Here is a 20,520-nt window from a genome sequence, read left to right on the forward strand (position 1 = left end):
ACAAATACACTTTCAAGTGCACCAGTTGTAATATCGTTGACAGTTTGTAAGAATGCTTTATAATTAAATAATACATTAATATTTGCACTAAGGTATTACGAATTATTGTAATGAGTATCGTACATATTACGATAACTCTAAGAATGTGTTCAAAAGATAAAAGTATGACTTTCCAACTCAATTTACTAGTCGGGTGACTTTTCCACGAAAACTTAACATTTCCATGTAACCTGTTACCAACTTATAATTGAACTGTATTTTCAGTTGTAATATATTTTGACCAGTTGGAACGTAATTCACCATACGAATCAATTTACATTGGTTAGACGGAATATATTCCAACTACTCAAGATATATTACGACTGAAAATATACTTAAACTATGTATTACGGTAGCTAGTACCAGGTTCGATGGAGTATATTCCATCTAGTCTAAATATATATATGTTGCAACTGGAAGATACACTTCGATTGTAACATATATGTAAATCAAATTTCGAGTATATGTAATTTAAAGTCACATTTATTTTAATTTTTTTAGAATATTTAATAAAATTATACCAGTCATTAAATACGAAATAATTATTTATAAGCCCGTTTTATTAATTCGATACGTTTTGTAGTCAAATGACATCTTACATACTATGTTCAGTTGATGTTTTTTATGTCTATTTTCTTGGCCTTTACAAATATATTATGTAATATTGAGCCACAGCTTAGCTCATAGGTTAAGCGATTGTTTACTAGTAGAGAGGTCGAAGATTCAAATCCCAGCTAGAATTGAAGAATTTATTCGATTTTCAATATCTATCCAGATTGACTGTTTCCTCTGAAAGTTTTGAAAATTATCTAATTTAATTATTGTGACGGTTCTAAGAATATTGGCGTTTTACCCACCCCCCTTCTATCTCTCTCAAATTCGTCTTGTCTGAATTTGTTGATTTTTGCGAGAAATACACATGCTTGCGGTTTTTCAATAATATCTGTATACCTATATTGCATAATGTAAATATTTGTATTTACACAGTTAGCCATAGTGTCTATTTAGAAAACCTATCTATGATATTATGGCATATATGAAAGAAGTATTTTTGAGCTTGTAGATTTGAAGTAATAGTACTATTTGTAGAAGATTTGTAGTAATAGTTACAAATTTATATAAATTTTTTTCAGAAATATGTGAGCCGTTATATTTGAAATTGGCGTAAGTCCACTTTTCTTCATTTCGAGAAAAACATTAAATATAAAGTTTTACGTTTTACAATATTTAAAAATACTGGTGCCCTGTAGTAAGTTTATTCTGATTTTCCGAGACATATCAAATTAAAAGAAGTGATATCAATTTGTGAATTAAGTCAAACAGAAATAGTGTTTTTGGAACTGAAAATTGGACTTGAAACGGCTCATATATGTATGTATGTAATCGTTCCGAAAAACACAAAGTTTTGAAGAGAAAGATTTATTTTTAATAAAAGGGTCATCGTGCTGATAAAACCCTTAATTACTCACACACATACCTACATGTATAATATTGGTTTATGATTGTTTATGTGATATCATTACGGCAAATTTAATACACACATGTGTAGATATAAGATATTATAAAAGTCATATTACACATGCATGTACATATACATATATATGTAATGTATGTGTATGTATATGTACAATATCAATTGAAATTAAGTTTATACCTGGTAATGATTATAGGCAAAAATATGCAAAATATTTTGAAATTGATATTGCTCAGAATGATCATTCGTTTTAATAAATATGTATAGTATATGTATATCGAAATATGTGAGCTTTGAACGGATTCTTCGGGTAGCCTAGTAGTTATCTTTTCATATAGCCTGGGTTCAATTGTGGCTAATATAGTCATGTTCCTCTCCCTTGAGGCAACAAACTTTCAATGTCATGTTATACATATGAGAACGAACAAATAAATTGAGGCGTTGTGAATAAATTATGCGAATGGTCGAAGATTTTTTTAAATAATTCAATAATACTCTTTCGAATGGATGTCTCTCGAAAGATTTTTTTTGAATGGATTAAAATTGGAACTAATTTTAATCGGAGTAAACGTACATATGTATATACATACATATTTTTTCCTCTTGTATGTACATCTGATTGGACAGCTAGAGCTCGAAAACAATTTTCGAAAGAAAACCTTTTGATTCGCAAATGAAGTGACTAAAGAGAGTCTCAATCGACACACTTGACAAAGGAGCACTAGTTAATGACGACAGGACGAGTAACTCCCTCGGTAATTGCGCTTTTTTCATCCTCCCTCCTCCTCACTTTCGTTTAATAGTGTAATAGCATTTTTCTATCAGGCTGGTGAAAATTTCTGAATGATCTTTTTCCACTTTTCATAATTCCCTTCAAATTCGTACATATCTTTGTCTGCCATTTCTGAAAGGAAACCAGATTATTAGGATTCCTTTTCATTACATTCTGTTTTATTTTTTTTATATGAAACTTATCATTCCCATATAATAAACATAATACGAATATTTTATTTTACATATATGTACATACATATATTAAATAATATACAATATATAATTTACAAAAATATGGTTTATTTTAATTTAAAACTGACAATTCAAACTTTTACAGAAAGTCTGTTCAAATTTTGATCAGCACATTTTCGTTTAATTCAAATAGAGTTGAAGACAATGCGTTAATTAAACAATGAAACCTTTTTGAAATTTTCTTTGTCGTACAATTTCGTGCAAAAGTAGTACTCACCAAATTAAATATTTTCTAGTAGTGCCTATATCCAAAATCAAAGCAAATTCACTTTAATTTTAGTTTTATTTAAAAAAAGTTTAAAAACAGGTACATATGTATATGTAAATTCGAATTTAAATTTCTTAGTAAAAAACAGTATGTAATGTTGATCAAACGGCATGAATGAGAAGAGCATTTCGTGATTTCTAAATGACGCCATTAAGGGCCGACGTGGCGTTCCATTAGTCTTTTTATAATAAAGCATTCCCTTTTGTGAGGTTTCGCCACTCTGCCTCCTCCTACCCTTTGATGTATTGAAAACACCCAAGTTTGCCGGAAAAAAACCCAGCCGACTGCGACACCGAGATACGCTTTGTAACCGTATCGTTAAACATCCATTTGCCATCCGATCTTTGAGCATCAAAATGTTGGTAAATTTACAAACACAGATAAACAATATATGTACATCTTCACGATATACATACATTAATATTATGTATATATTTTTAAAACAAAATCTTCATCAAAAAATATATTTTTCTTATAAAATCTGAAAATTCCTTAACCCACTTTTTAATTCGAGTTGGTGGATGTTTATTTTCTTTGCACTTTTCCACTATCAACTGTTTGCACTGTTTTTTACAAGGCTCTTATATGTATATGTATATATATTTCACTTCGCTCATTGGTCTGACAACATATGAATATTATTTTATTTTATTTTTACATAGATATACACCAGGAAGGCTTGACAGGAAGACACCAATGCGCCTTTCTGGACAATTAATTGCAAACAATGCAGCATTTTATTATTACATAAATCACTGTATTTCCAGAAGCTGAACTAACAATTAATTAATTACAGCATTAATCCATTGAGACATATATGGATTTAAATTGTACATACAATAAATACAGAAGATTCTTGACAACAGAAAAGATGATTTTTTGCCAATTTTGAGGAACCGTTTCAACAATGATCAGATAAAATTGGCAAACTCTGACAAAACACGATCGATTTGGAGTCACAAATACCCTCAAATCTAACCAGCAGTATAGCGGATCGAACCACTAATCACTTGGTTCTTATTATTATGCTACTTGCTGGCTTATTATTATTATTATATCCTAAATTATTCCGATCGTTTTAAAACTTTGCTATTTTGCGTGGTTTGGTAAACAATAGATATTCAAATCAATTCCGCCCTAATAGATAATCGTAACAGACATAAGAAATGATACAATTTTGACTATCTTGACGTCTCATGATAAGTAACCTTATTTTTTGCATTATACATATGAAAGGCTCGGGGCAAGATAGTGTCAACCATCATTTTGGTCCAAATTTTCCTGAATAAGCCATCCTATGTAAAATGATTAATTTACATAGATGGTATATTCAGGAAAATTTGGACCAAAATGATGGTTGGCACTATCTTGCCCCGAGCCCTTCATATGTAGGTTCTCATTATCTCTCATATATTTTTGCTTCCTCATAGATTTTATAATGAATGTTAAAATTTTTATATTATAATTCTGATATATGTACATATGTACGTACCTATGTACATATGTACGTACGTGTTAGGGCCAAATTTTAAACGCTCATTCTGACAGCTCGGACTGATTTGGTCTTTCTGGATTGATTTTATATAATTATACTGCGATATTTTACAAACCTTTTTATCATACTAGATTTTATAAGCCATTTTTAAGCCATTATACTACATACATATGTACATATGAATATATATATATATATTCATATTATATGCACATATATGTATGGTATGATATTTTTATCGCCGATCAATGGTTGTCGCAAAAGAAAAAAAATTAAATAAAAATATTCCATCTTCATTTTACATATAAAATATAAATATTTTATTTCAGATATATTTTTTTATATTGCTCTATTCACTGTGTCTGTAAGGTTGTTCAAAATGTAAATAATAAATATGGAGAGTGGATCGGTGGTCCCTCGTTTTAACGCATACTTTGTGAGTCGCATTTGCATTTTCAGTGATCCCTTGGTCGCTAAATAAAATTTAAGCAAATTTTACGCAATTTTTCTCGATTGTTTTTATTATTTTTTTTAAATTTCGTCTTTTTGCATGATAATTTTCATGTACATTACGTTTAGAGTTAATTATTGAGGTTTAATATTTTTCATATATCAATCTAGTTGATGTGTAATACAGTGGGAAATTAAAATTACTTACATTACAGTACTTTCAAAATTAATTTAAAAGTGTTTCTATGAAATCAAACAAAGAAAATTGTTTTCCTAAGCTACATATTTCACAATCTGTCACCACGAGTGTTGGTTTTCTTTTATTTAATAATTATCGATGTGAATACCATTCATTGAAATTGAGCACCAAGAGGCTCAAGTTTCATTCACTCTATGTCTTTCCTCCCCTATTAATAGTCTAGTGATTCTAAAACTTTTCCTTTTAAATTTACATATAAAATATTCAATACATTAACCCTTTTTCATATGTATTGAAACTAAATTTTATATAATATTTAAATTATTTACAAAATTTGCACGTATTTATTCGTAATAAATCTGATTATATTATACATACATTCATATATGAAAATTCTGAGATTTTGACTGATTTATATCCAGTATCCTAATCAAATTTTTATGCTTTTAATTTTTGAACTAACCTATAAAATTAAATATAGTAAAATGTATTTCTGTTGTATTGTATAATATTACAATTTTAAAGATGTAACAAAACTTTACAACGAACTTGATTCTTATTGATTTTTTTTTGTATTTTTATTATAAAGTACAGTAAATGTTATAATCATTATAATACAAAATTTGGATGTTCGTCGTGTTTTCGATATGGTGTTAGTCCAAATCGTCGCACTTGTTCCGATTAAAGTCCCATTACTCGTTGTATGACATATGGGCCTGGGGTGCGCGACCGGTGCACCCTCACCCCAAAATCCGTTTAAATACAATAATCATCCTCAAATAAGGACATACTCCATTTATTTTATTGTTGCAAATCGCCATGTACTGACTACAACCTGCTGCGAAAGAAAAAGTTGCACAATGCCACCAAAAATACAGGGGCGTGGCGGGGTGGCCATTGACAAAACAAAAAGCTGAGGGTGAAAATAATTATTATTCGCAATATGTATTTATACGGTTTTTATTTCAATTTTGATGTCAAATCATATATGTTATCAGTTAGATGAATCTCGATCTGTATTTATTTATTTATTGATTCAGTATAGTAATATAGTACCTAGTAGTGAAATATAAACTGTATTATACCGTTCTTTTATATACCTATATATGTATCTATGTATTTCAGTTATAATCGTTTCAATGTAATTGAAAGTTTCCGGTTTTTAGTATCTTATCTCCGGATGAATCTTTAATCTCGCTTGGAATGAGAAAAAAGTTTTGAATTCCAATTAGACATTTCTTTGACGGAACTTGTATTCGTTTCTTTCGCAAAGTTTAGCTGTTAACTCAGATCAAATCAAAATTTGTAAATTAAAATAACAGTCATTATACAAATTATTTTTTAAGAGTGATTTTATACGTCGATTTATAGTTTTTAGAACAGGTAATGCTACTGGCATGATATGAATGTTAGAGTAAAATAATGATTAATCAAATACATATGTATAACAAGAAAATATCGTTAGAATATATTAGTGTTTTTTAAATAAATTTGGGCAATTAAGATACCTTCTTATAATGAGATTTTTTTACATTACTTCGGACACTTCAAACTACAAAAAATAATAAATCAAAAACAGTGTATATTTATGAATATTTAAATTCTGTGAATCTGCGAAAGTAGTACAGTCTCCGAGTATTTAAATTCTTGTGTATCTATAGGTACATATGTTTAATTAGTATTTATGCTTAATAAAGAAACGTTTAATTTCCTTAGCGGTTTTGGGTTACTATAATTTATTGTTCTATAGTTCACCTGAAGTCAAAATAGTTCATTTCATAGAAAAGATCATAAACCAAAAATGATGGTTCATAGAACACGGAGTTTTAAGTGAGTTTTATTTCTATTTTTATATTCTATTAGATAACACTGATTATATTTTAAAAAACGTCACTTTTTTGGCAATACTATATTTAAAAGTAATATTGATTTGAAATCACGTATTATTTTATCTCAAAAACCTTCCTTTGAAATGTCAATACTAACTGAAAAGACATATATTTTATCTGTCAAATATCAAATTGACACGTCAAAACCACCTTTTAGAAAAAGCTGTAAAACAACGCGATATATAATATGCATCAAGAGTGCAACGTTGACCATTTACATATAGTAGTGTCATAATTCGAATTGAAGTGGTGTAAATAAAGTGCAAGCGTTCCGTCCCATATGTCGATGCAGTTTGACAGCGGAATTAGCACACTGCACTCCATTATGCGTACGAAGAGCACAAAGGCGTAATGAGGGGCAGCCGGGTGACAACTATCGAGGGTGCTTTTAACACTGCCAACGCCTGGGGTTTGCATTTTTTTCTGTAATCACAGCCACATATTGGGGTTGACAAACCATAAACCTCACACGCTGCCCGACTCCGCAAATTTAAAAGGATGTTGGTGTCATCCGATTCAGCTGGCTCTCGTATTTTTTTTTATCTCGTTCAAAGGTGACAATTGTGAAATTCTGTCCTAGATTTATTTACAAGTGATTTTGGAAAGGGGTAGAATTAGGCGCACGTGTGCATAACAGTGTTAACTAAGTAGGTTAAAATCGTGCCATACAGCGAAAGTGTTATCCGACATCGTATGACATGCGTATAGTCAGATAATTAGGCTCTTCCGGTAATTTTATTTTTAAATATGTTTAATTTCAATGATGTCGAATGAAATATAGAATATTTAAAAATGAGTTAAATGTATATGTGATGAAATACTATTCTCAAAAAGCTCTATACTGGCATATTTAAGAAAATTACTATATGGAAGCACACGTGCTTTTTGTGAGTTGATATGAATTGCAAGTTTTTCTATACCCATTACTTCTTTTTTCTGTGTAAAAACATATTATTTTAAAATATCTTAAAGTATTTTTTTTAATAAAACAATCATAATAACAGATTTAAGTTTGTAGATATATGTAATTAAAAAAAAGTTTTTTTTTGTGAATGCCCCAAAGTTTACAAATCATACTAACGGGTTTATAAATGTGGTCAACGATGTGGGCTAGTTGTGAAAATGTAGTCGTATAATGTATAAAATATGAATTTGAAATTAGTTCTGGGCAATGTAATTTAAATACGGGCCCACGAAATATTTTCATGAATATTCAGGAAAACCCCTTTTCCGACGGATGAAAACCAACAGAGGAAAACGAGGTATGTAATATTATGATAAATGACCTTAAATTTTTGCTGAAATTATACTAATCATACATATATGTATACGTCATAAACTTTAAAAGGCATAAAATTTTTTCAAATACGCAACTAAAACAATTAAATTAAATACATTTTGTAAACAAAAAAAAAAAAATATTGCACTAAAAATAAAAATGTAATAGAGGTTAATTTTTACATTATCAAATAAAAGCTTTTAAAAATTGAGTTGATTGTTTCAAATATTCATAATTTATATTTTATATGCTATGTATGTAAATATTTACATATAACATTTATAATTTAAGTCATAATCATTTTGCAACAAATATTGGTTCGCGAATACAAATTTACATACATATTCAAAAAGCACAAAATAACAGTCTATGATTATTATATAACAACAAATACAGTGAAATTATTTAAACCTATTTATGTATTGATTTTGCATTTCAAATATTTGATAAATTTTTCTATTTTTAATTATTGAAGAACCGCTTTTGACTTATCTAAATTTGATACAGTTTCATTGATTATAAGATGTTGAAAATGACATATATGACGTCACTAATTTACTTGACCTTCATATCCAATTTAATTAGTATATTTATATTCAAGCTATATGTATAATGCATACATCAAATTCATAATGATTTAACGCTACTAAGCGGGATTTTCACATGTTTGTGCAATGTTATTCACAAATATTATACCTGATTGATCATTGAGAGGTCTCGAAGAAGGTGGTGTGTGCGTCGGAGTGTCAGCATGCGTTGCCAGCCCGGTGCCGTACAATCCGAAGTCTTCAGCACTCGATGAACTCGCGTTACTACATTTCCTGCCACTTTTGTCGCCGAGCGATGACAGAAGTCTATTTTCCTGGCCGGAGGACAACGCCGACGACAGGAATTTGTTGTCTTGGCTCGCCAGGGACGAAAGGAACTTGTTCTCCTGTTGTCCAGCGAGCGACATGAATTTGTTGTCTTGCGCCTGGTGCGACAGGTGGCTGTTGTGGTGGAGGTGATGGTCGTCGATGAGGCCCGAAACCCCCAACAGTCCGCCGACCAGGTTCGGCCTCAGCTCGTCCATGATCTTGGAGTTCTGTCCGCAGCCGTTGCCGCTGAAGTTGAGCTGGCGGCTAAAGATGGCCGGGAAGATGTTGAACTGCTGGGGGTCCCCGAGGGAAGGCAGCTGCGGCTCGGGCGGCGCCCCCGCGCCCCCCGCCACGCAAGGAACTCCCTTGAAATCCAACGTGGGGCCGTGCGGCCGCTGCGCGCCCCCCGCCGGCTCGCACAGCTTCCTCAAATACCAACTAATGCTGGCACTGGCCTCCACAACTGGCCACAATCCACACTCGCACCACAAAAATATCCAGACAATCTAACAAACCGTCAGCGACATACACAACAGTTTAAAACGAAAACACACCCGACACGGTTATGTACGTGTTCACGTTGAAATTTCAAACGCTACCCTCGAAAGGCGACAGTAATCGAATCGGTGAGTCATTACGAGGTCGGGTTCGAGGCGTGAAAGCGACCTACGTCAAGTAATTTTATTCCGATTATTTAATTGTATCAACTCGTCACCATCGCGTCTGATGATTATTGAATTAAAAACGCGCCGAAACGAAGGAGAGGCGGTGCAGACGGGACAGTGGCGCACCTGACGACGCCAGCCTCGCAGTGAGGGGCGTCTCGACGCGGCGTCCGCGCGCCCTCACAGCCCCAATTAACGTAATCTAAGCGATCTTTCGTCTGTTGCACTCGACATCGGGATATCCCGAACCCAAAGTGACTAACAACATTAAATTGTTCTCATATATGTCGCGCAGGCCGAGGGCCGAGGGCCGAGGGAACTGTTTTCTCCCCCGTGCGATCGCCGGAGATGGACTATGTGCGGCCAACACTGCACAGAGAGGGACGAGTTGACTACGCGAGCACCACCGGTCGGGAACGCGACTCGAGATGGCTATATGGCCAGCTACGAGTCGGAGGGAGCCAAGTAAACACTGCTTTATTTGTACGCGTAAACACAACAACTACGGCTAATCCACCCTGCCCCTCTACCTGCCTCGATCGAGCTTTTCCGGCCCGGACTACGCTCGGCGACTGCCCTTCGTCTCGCTCTCGCCTATGTCGATTAGAGCGAGACGCTCTCATTGGCGCGTACGGTCGCGATATGTGGCCGGTGTGGTATGTGCGTGCGGAAAGCGACCAATGGCAGGGGTGGCGGGCTGCGCGCTGAGCTTTCATTGGCCGAGCGGTGCGCTGCGATAGTGGGGGAAATCACCCTCAAAATGGTGGAGTCTTCGACTTCAATCGCACTGCTGTTTCTTTCATATCTGCACTCGTATTGTAAATTTTATTTCTTCTTTTCCTTTTTGTAAATGTCGATTTTTGTGCTCGTCTAGCGTTTTGATCGTACCATATCGATACTTTGGCGTATTTTTATTTTTTATCACTTACAATTATATTTTCAGTAAAATAATGATTTCATATTTGGCGAACTCACTTTGGAAAATGGGAAATTTTTTAATAGATTCCAATTGGAAATTTTCCGCTATACTTTAAATACATACGTAATAGATATGTTTGTAAAAAAATATTATTACAATGTGTAGTTTATTGTTTTCACCGTCGCTGAAATATTTAATATATACTGTATATTAAAACGGAAGGGATGTATGTGTGGGTGTGTGCGTATGTGGGTATGTTGTGAATGCTATGTACATACATGCATATATGATTATGAGTATGTATATAATGTCTTTACATTACAAATTTTAGAATTATCAAAAATTATTATAGTTTGACTTTGTTCCGACTTCGTTTACAACTACAATTACGACAAAAATTGTTTATTATTACTCTACATATAACTTTATTTTAATTCATGTATCAATTCCTTTGCCGAAACCACCCGTTGAAATATAATATTAACGGGCAGAACACTTGTGTAACATATTGTATTAACTCGTTATTTTAATTTTTCCTTATAATGTATTTAAATTTGATTTTTAACAATCGCAATAAATCATTAAAACGAAAATTTCTTCATAATCTAAAAAAATGATTATATAATATGAGGGAAAATAAATTGATTTACTTTTCAAGAGATGTTTATAATACATATGTGGATGAAATGACATACATATGTATGTACGTGAATATATTATATATAATATTAAAAAGTGGCCTCAATATATTAACTGATTACATTCGGATATATTAAAAAATATTTAATAGCGTAAAATGTCAATTTTAATTTAAATATATTATAGATTATTTAAAATGGATTCTATTTATAAGGTAAAATTAGTGTCAAGTATATAATACATACATAAATGACTCTTTTCGCCCTCTGATTATACATATATGCAAATTTAATTAACTGAATACATCTGATACATACATATGTACATATATAGAGAAATATGAATTTCTTAAATAAATATTTTTCTCTTTTTATTTATGCATTTATTTTTTCAGCTATTATTCGTAAAGCATTTAATTTTAAATGACATTAAAAGTATTTTTTATAGAAACTATCAAAATTTTGGTGGATTAATTTAATTTTCGAAGTCTATCAATCTATGTATGTACATAAAAAAAAAATTAAAATTTACGCATTTAATACACAATCACATACAGGCATATATAATATATTAAATGGGAGGTTGTACCTTTAATATATGTATGCTGGTAGAGGCGGGATAGCCTCCGGCTATGTAGGCTGATTGTCATTCATATCGAAGCTGTCTGTACTCGTGCTGAAAAACCAGCGTTTCCAAAATATCTTTGTTTTTAATAAACAAAATTCATTGTTGAACTTAGTTATTAGCTTAGCAATGAATTTAGCTTGAACAGCTATTTAAAAAAAACTTCATCTATTGTTACTACGTACATAGATAAAGTAAAAAAATATTATATGTACATATCTTCCTTCTTTTCTGTTTCTATTATTTCCCCGATTGATAAATATTCTGCTCTCCATTAGTATTTTTATTGTAAATATAATATCTCGTAATGTAATATTAAGGTTAATCTGATTAGCCGTTATATATTTATTTTAAAAAATATATGTACATGTTATATAGTAGTAATAGGGTTACCTATGTTTTCAAATTATCGGCTTTCGAGTAGAATTCGGTCAGCCTACTGAGTGGATAGATGAAAAGGGCGAAAACTTTGATACTATGTGTGTATGAGTGTCTTTGTATCTACGAGCTATCTGAGCAAAGGGAAACATCCTCGTTCCTCTTTCGGCGGTCATTCTAGCTTTTTACGTCTAAGTGTTTTCTTTTTAGGGAACATTACAGGTCACGCGTCTTCTGATCTAGGAATTGCGTAAAGGGTCACCACCAAAATGCTTTATATATATATTTTTTAATATTATTTTACATTTTAACAAGGTATGAAACTATATATGTATATTCGACGTGGATTTTCGTCAGCACGCCGATGGTATTCTGTTAAAATTTGAATAACAGCCTAAAGTTTATACATACATATGTACATATGTATATACATACGTACATAGACGTATATTTTTCTATATGCGATGATACTTTGCAACGATTTGATTCGAATTTTATTCAACTCGATTACACTACAATCGCAGCATTCGAATCGATTTTGAATTTTGCCCATTGGTTCAACAACTTTTGTTAGGTTATTTCGATTTGAAAAATAGTTTAATTATTGTTTTGTGAAAAACTGTTAAAATAAAGACGTGTATTTTTGTCGGACATTGTACACAGTGGTATACATCGAATTTTATAAATATAAAAGTCGTCGCAGAGCCCTCCTCATTCCAGTTCGCCTCCTCTCTCTCCGGCTCGGACAATCGAATTTGTGTTCCAATCATTGACGACTGATGGACACTCTCTTACTTCCTTTTATCTTTCCGTATTATTATTACTCCACTCTTAGCGGTATCCCACCATCTTTTTGGGATGATGGAGGGACTATTCTCCCTCGCATTAATATATCTCGCAAACACACACTTTCTTTAAAATTATTTTTATTTTTATGATTCATCCACCTATACAATTTCATATATCGCATCCATATACCTATGTAGATAAATCAGATGGACTAAATATAAAATTCTTCACAATACTCATTTCAAATGTGAGTATTTTTCCCGTTTTAATTTTTGAGTATTTTTCCCGACATTTTAATGAAAAAAACGTGGTTTTGGAAAGGAGTTGATATTAAAATTAAAATGAAATTGTGAAATGAATGGAATTGATTTGAAATTAAAATAAAAATTTCTAACGGAAGTCTAATTTTCAGTTCCAAAAACCCTCTTTCTGTTTGACTTAATTCAAAATTGTTATCACTTATTTTAATTAGATATTCCCAGAATCTTGGAAAAGAAGAATAAACGTATTATAGGCCACCAGTATTTTTAAATATTGTTAAACGCAAAACATTATATTTGATGTGGACTTATGCCACTTTCAATTATAATGGCTCATATAGTAATTTGTCATTCATTTAAGGATGAAGATCACTCGAACACACTTTTATTCATCTCTGCTTGGGCATCTCATTTATCTAAATCTACAATTTATCTTACTTAGTCCACCCATCTTAAGTTTTGTATTCTTAGGGTACTACTATGGCAAGAACGCACTAAAGCCAAAAACGTAGCGCTCCCTATCGTGAAAAATCCAAAATTTGGAAAATAATTGGAATTCAATAATATACTAATATTGCAATATTGAATCAAAATTATTGACTGCAAGTAAAATGTTTACACGAAAATCTGTATGACTTTTGAAGCCGTCTCCGTGACGAGCTAGAATGTCAATTACAGAAAACACAAATATCGGAAGGCAAAGATCGAAAATCGAAAGATCTTAAGTCGAAAGATCAAAAAAAAGGGTGCATGGTAAACGGTACATACTCACTTAATACAACAGGAACAAGAGGAACAGGCTTTTCCTGCGTGCGCACATTAATACGGGAGGAAAAGCCTGTTCCTCTTGTTCCTGTTGTACCCTGCTCGCGCAAATTAAGTGAGTATGTACCGTTTACCATGCTCCATTTTTTTTATCTTTCGACTTAAGATCTTTCGATTTTTGATCTTTGCCTTCCGATATTTGTGTTTTCTGTAATTTAACAGTCTGGCTCGTCACGTAGACCCCTTTTGAAGATACCATTGAGCTCATATTCTACACATCAGGTTTCTCAAAGATATGAAAAAATTTCGTCTGCGGCGCATACTTTTTTTTTTAATTGAACATTCAATATGAGAATAATAATTTATTTCTGATATTCTAATCTTAAAATATGTTAATCCATATTTTAGACAGTATACATACAATGTCTTTAAAGTTTAAGTCATGTATCCAATTAAAATAAGATTAAGCCATTCCTTAAGTATTATATGTGTAATATCTTAATTTTGCTTAAGAAATACGTAATGTATAATGTAGTGTAATTTAAATTAATGTACATAATATATATAATGTACTAGCTGAACCCCGGCATATGTTGCAATGCCATAATAACGCATGCAATTCCCGTTCCCGTTCCCATTTGTCGGAAAAACGCAGGTAGCGAGCACATTTGAAATTATTGCGTTGCAATGACACTCATTCCCGTTTTTCCCGTTTTTTTTTTCACAGTAATCTTCCCGGACATGCAGACAACAAATCCTGAAAGTGTCATCGTAATCGGTTCAGTGGTTTAGCAGCCTATTCGAGACACACACACACACACAGACATTCATTTTTATATATAATGCATTATAAGACAATAAATAAAATCAAAAGCATATTCTGAAAATCGAGCGCTCCCATTCGTGAAAATTTCCATTTCAAGCCCTGTTACTTTGTACCTATACAATGTTCTATACTTTTTTGCGGACAATAGACATTTTTTTAAATATTTTGACATTCAATGACCAAAAACTTTATAATTAAAATTAAGTGCCATTTCTACATTCCACCCAAATGCAGTCCTTCCTGATTTATTTATTGCCTTCTTATGTTATGATTAGTCCTAATTTTTATGTATTTCCAAAAAAATGTGAGGTTATTTTGAAAAGTTATCAATGTTCCTTGATAGAATATGAAAATAAAAATAAAACTGATTTACTAACTCAATTTAGCCAAACCATGGACATCACCATTGTGCATCAAAGACTTGATATTTTATAACATATCATTGTAGTTATTTGAAATGTGTTAAATTTTAAATTGAAATATGGCAGGTACAGAATTATATTGGACTGTATGGTGCATATCTTCATCGACTGCAAGACGGTAATGCACACGGAACCGGAACCGCAACCGCGTCCGGGCGGAGGTCGTAGTGCTGATTGCAACTTCCGGTCGTCCTCCGGTCGTCAACAAACTCTACTCTGCCCTTTGAAGCGTGGTTAAATCTTTAGAGAGGAAGACTTCTCTCCCCCTCTCTTTCCTTTCAAATCGTGATCATAACTTCTCGCTAAGACAATTTCATTTCTATTTCAATACGAATTTTAAATACTTTTAATAAATATAATTAAAATCTAATTCATATTACTTACGATACTTTCGCCATCCAACGATTTCGCGTGTGCAGATCGTGTAATATAAAGCCATACACATTACCCCTAAATTATACGGTGCGTCTGAAAGGACCCTTCAATTACGCGTTGCATTTATGGAGAGCACAATAAGTGTCAAAGGGATCGACGATGCGAACAAATGGCGTGTTGTTATTACGGCAACACGACATCTTTCATTGTGAATGTTGCTAGATTGTGTTAATGCTAACCGCTGACAAGTCGTCCAGTGTCGAATGACGAAGGCGTGTTATACACATGTCGCAATTTTTTCCAAAATTAATATACCGAAATATTTACTCTCAATATCTGTGCATAAATAATATTTTTTGCATTTTTAAACGAATCTATTACGATTGTTTTTCACCATCGAACTCGAATCAGATTTGATTTAAATTTCCATCGTTGAACAAACCGCGCAAAATGGCAAAGTTTCAAAACGATCGGAAGACTGTAGGAAATTTGATTTTGATTTTGAAATGCTTTTTATTATTACCAAATTATGTTCACAATACATCTTATATCTATTTTAATACCTACTGATCTACTGATCATTTTCTATTTTACAATTATAATTTAATTTTGTAAGTAATCATAGTATTATATTATTCTAATGTTAATGTACAGCATAGTAGGAAAAATAGCTCAAAAACCTATTCACAATTCATCATAAATAATATAAATATATGACGATACATTGCGTGTAATTAAAATTCGCTATAGTCTTTCTTTAAATTGGTAGTAAAAAGTATCTTATATCTGTATACCAGCAGAATAAACTAGTGGTTAGCATATAATGCTATGAATAATGTGGTCACGGGTTCAAATCCCACTGATTTCTGCTGGCCTACATAAAACCAGGTGAATGCAAACGAGAATGTAATTATACGTACATATGTATATGTTTGAAGATAATCAGAAAATATGACCATCAGCGTGGACTAATTTTTAGCATATCATGCTTTCGAGTGGAGTGGTCACGGTTCGATTTCTACTAGTAACTGTTGCCCAGACCTTGGTTTTATGACTCCAGGTTTTATGACTCTTTATGATTATTTCCCTATGTATAATTATTTATAATTGGTCAGAGAAGCACACTGGGATTAATCTGTTAGACTTTCTTGGTATAAATGTATGTATATGAATAAAATAAAATACATATGCATGTACATATGTACATACATATTATACAAATAGCCAGCAACATTGGTGGTTGCGTTAATACTAATGTTCGATCCCATGGGTTGACCTCGATTGAAAATAGTTTATTCCGAGTATAATCTGTAGAGCTTCTGGTCAGACTTGGATACTTGTGACTCCAAGTCGATCGTTTCCTATCAGAGTTTGTCAATTTATCTGATTTGCATTGAAGCGGTTCCAACAAATTGGCAACCTTACCCACTTTCTCGCAAATCTCAAGTTTTCAGCAATTTCGAATTTCGCCGAATTGTGTAAAATGCTGCAAATTTATAAATTTGACCATAAATGTCTCTGGATGTCACTTGATATGTATTTACTGAATTTCGCTGAATTGTTTAAAAAATGCTGCAAATTTACAAATTTAACCATATATTTCTCTGTGGATGTTATTTGATATGTACTTACTTTGTATAATATAATAATACTTGTGTCAAATGTACAATGTTTCTGGCCAGGAAGGCGCATTGGGGTTAAAGACCTAGACTATAAATTAAAAAAATGTTAATGTAATTATTATTCATTACAAAGTTTGTCAGTATTTGTTAACTTCGATATATGTAGGTTTTGTTCGATAATTCGATAATTTTCTGATTTCAAATAATTATTACGACAACTAATGGTTTTGCTTTGCCGCATATCGATGAATAGTACATACTTATGTATGTAGATATAATAGGTACGTAGGTAAAATTTCGGTTTCCTCTTTTCTTCCATTTTCCCTCTTTACCCACAAGAGATACATTCCACTTCCAAACTAAATCCATCTATCTTTTCTGCGTACATCTCCGTCTCCTAAGGCAATGTAAAGGCAAACTTTCACATGGCCCTAAGTTTTTACTAAATACGCATAAAAGACTAATACATAATAATATCAATTTTAATCAATTTTATAATTATGACACACCTACATATGTAACCTACATATGCAAATGTTTAAAAGAGTACAGATAATAAGATATTACTTATTTAAAGATATGTATATTATAGATATGTACATACATATTTGTGAGTGTGTACATAGATATAATTTATGTGCATACATATTTGATAAATAAAAACTTAAATAAATCGCACTCATTTGGGTATGACGCAATTCCTAAAAGCTTTATTATTATTTTACAGCCATAAAGGAAAAAAATTCAATTCGAGATTTCATCCAAGAGTCTCGTATTTACTCATATTTAAGTAAATCATAAAAAAAATCTTTAAAACTCAAGTTTTTTCGATAAAATCGTGTCCACTATAATAATTAATAACTACTCTAAAACCAATTTAGATGTCTATAAATACATATATATAGTTGTCAGAATTTCCATTGTATATTATCAAAATATTGCTCAAACACCCCTCTAAAATATGGATTTTAAGATATAAAGATGACCAATAAATTTTTCAATAAAAAAAACGAGTTTTAGATATTTTACTTTATGGAGTGCATTTGGACCAATAAATGTTGTTTTTAAATCAAAAATGCCACTTTGCTTGAAGAAAAAGATCTTTGATCAATGTGTTTTGCCAATGATGACGTATAGATATAAAACTTAGACATTGAACGCCAAGATGCTCTACACAAAGTCCAATACACTCAAAGAAGTATGAAACGCTGTATACTTGGTATAACTAGGAAATACAGAAAGCGGAATACGTGGGTGAGAAGTATGACAAGGGTAGCGGATATATGTAGTGGATAGAGTGAAGAGATTGAAATAGCAATGGGTGGGCCAAAGGCTAGCTAAGGGATAGAAGAATGAACAAAAAAAAAGGTGGACAATTGAAGTGCTACAATGGTACCCGAGAGAATGCAAAAGGGTAAAATGAACACCGAAGGGAAGATGGATATACGAAATTCAGAAAATTTGTGGTGTGAGATGGATGAGAGTTGCCCATAACACAGACGAGTGAAAGCATGTTGGAGAGGCCTTCATTCAGCAGTGGATGGTGAATGACTGTAGATAATGATGATGATGATGATGACTAGTCACCGGAGCCTGAGGGAGCCGTGTATTGTTCAAAGGTTTGCCGAATAATGGATAGCACTGTGACTATCCTACCTCTAATGATGACATATGTATATATTTTGGCCACAGTGTCATATTATGGTGACCTGTAAAGACACTGTGGTATGCTTCTATATAAAAAATAAATAAATAAATATACAAGGAAGGCCTAACATGGCCCTATGCGCATTCTTGGCTAATTACAAACATCGATAAACAATTACATATGTTTATACAGTATCATAGAGACAAGTATCGACAAATTCGGAAATACTAATATTTTGAGAAATACATACTTTTTACTTAGGGGGTAGTACTTAATTGCGAATAATTTTATCGTGTCTTTGACACTTGCCTTACTGTGCTAAAAATCCGCTAGCCACTGTGCTGGACGCCAAGCATCCAGTTAAAAGTGTGTGTTTTAAGTTAAAATTATGCAAAATCTGCAAGGTTAATTATTGTAATCAACTTCAAAAGTCATTTTGTCATTTTAAATGTTAAATAATATAAAATAAGTACAAGAAATGAAAAAAATAACGACTGAAGCAGAACTGTCATTCTCACACTGACCGATGAGCACAGTGTCCTGAATTCCCCCTCTCTCTCGTATCTGCAAGAGGCTTCCCGCGAAAACAATTATTTCTGTTGATATTGATAAATGTTTTTTTTTTTTTGCAATGACAATTCTAATCATAGGGGTTTTGATGAGGAATACCTAAAATATGAAGACCCTGTATTTTGGAGTATAAGGTAAAATATATGTCCTGGTTACTCGCTATCTATCACAGTGCAGTGTTAAAGGTTTCCAAAAATAGTGAAAATGCTATGGTTTATTCATTTAAATTGTATAATATTAAATTTCGAAATCATACCTGAAGAATATACGGCATTTAAATTTGACTTAGTCAGCAGTATGAGCTATGCTGTTGGCTAAGTTAAATTTAAGGCCATTAAGCTTCTGCTTAAACACCGAGAAGCACCGGGTTCGATCCCATGAGCTGACCTCGATTGAGTACATCTGTAGTGCTGCTGGTCAGACTTGGATATTTGTGACTCCAGGTCGATTGTTTCATATCACAGTTTGCCAATTCTTCTGATTTCATTGTAGAAACGGTTCCTGATTAAAATTGGCTAAAATCCTTCCTACCTACTATGTCACCACTATTTGAGTATGATTAATGTACAATCAAATTTATGTACAATTCATAGATGTCTCGTTAATATGCGAGTTTTTTAGTGTCTCGTAATTCAGCGATTTGTATAATAAAAATGCTGTATTGTTTGTAATTGGCCTGGAAGGCACATTGGGGTTTACCTGTAAGGGCTTCCTGGCATAAAATGTAATAAAAAAAATAAAAAAAATCTAAATCTCCAATTCTTACGTTTCGTATTCTTAGCGTACTAAACTTTACTATGGTAAGAACTAAAGAGCGGACCCAGAGCGCGCCGTTCATTGTTCACATGTTGTAAATGCATTGTTAGAGGTTTGCCGAACCTTTTTTACAAAGTATTTACAATAATTGAACAATAGACGGCGCGCTCTGGGTCCGCGCTTTAGTAAGAACACACTTAACCGCACGGCACAGATGTACTCTTAGTTTCCAGTTGGGATGGGTGTATCTTCATGCCACTATTATTTCGCTCCATCTTATTATTAC

At 32.5% G+C, this 20,520-nt stretch overlaps 1 protein-coding gene across 1 annotated transcript in view; it reads right to left on the reverse strand.

Annotated features, from left to right (window-relative positions):
- The window catches only part of LOC143912393 (uncharacterized), a 57,729-nt gene that overhangs the window by 18,798 nt on the left and 18,411 nt on the right, over window positions 1-20,520 (reverse strand). The window contains exons 2-3 of the mRNA XM_077431671.1: window positions 9,103-9,482; window positions 8,816-9,024 (exon numbers count right to left, since the gene is read on the reverse strand). Coding sequence (XP_077287797.1) covers window positions 8,816-9,024; window positions 9,103-9,482 — 589 coding nt within the window. The remainder of the gene's footprint in view (window positions 1-8,815; window positions 9,025-9,102; window positions 9,483-20,520) is intronic.

This window comes from Arctopsyche grandis, chromosome 5 (genome assembly GCF_051622035.1).
Source record: "Arctopsyche grandis isolate Sample6627 chromosome 5, ASM5162203v2, whole genome shotgun sequence".
In the NCBI taxonomy this organism is placed as follows: domain Eukaryota; kingdom Metazoa; phylum Arthropoda; class Insecta; order Trichoptera; family Hydropsychidae; genus Arctopsyche; species Arctopsyche grandis.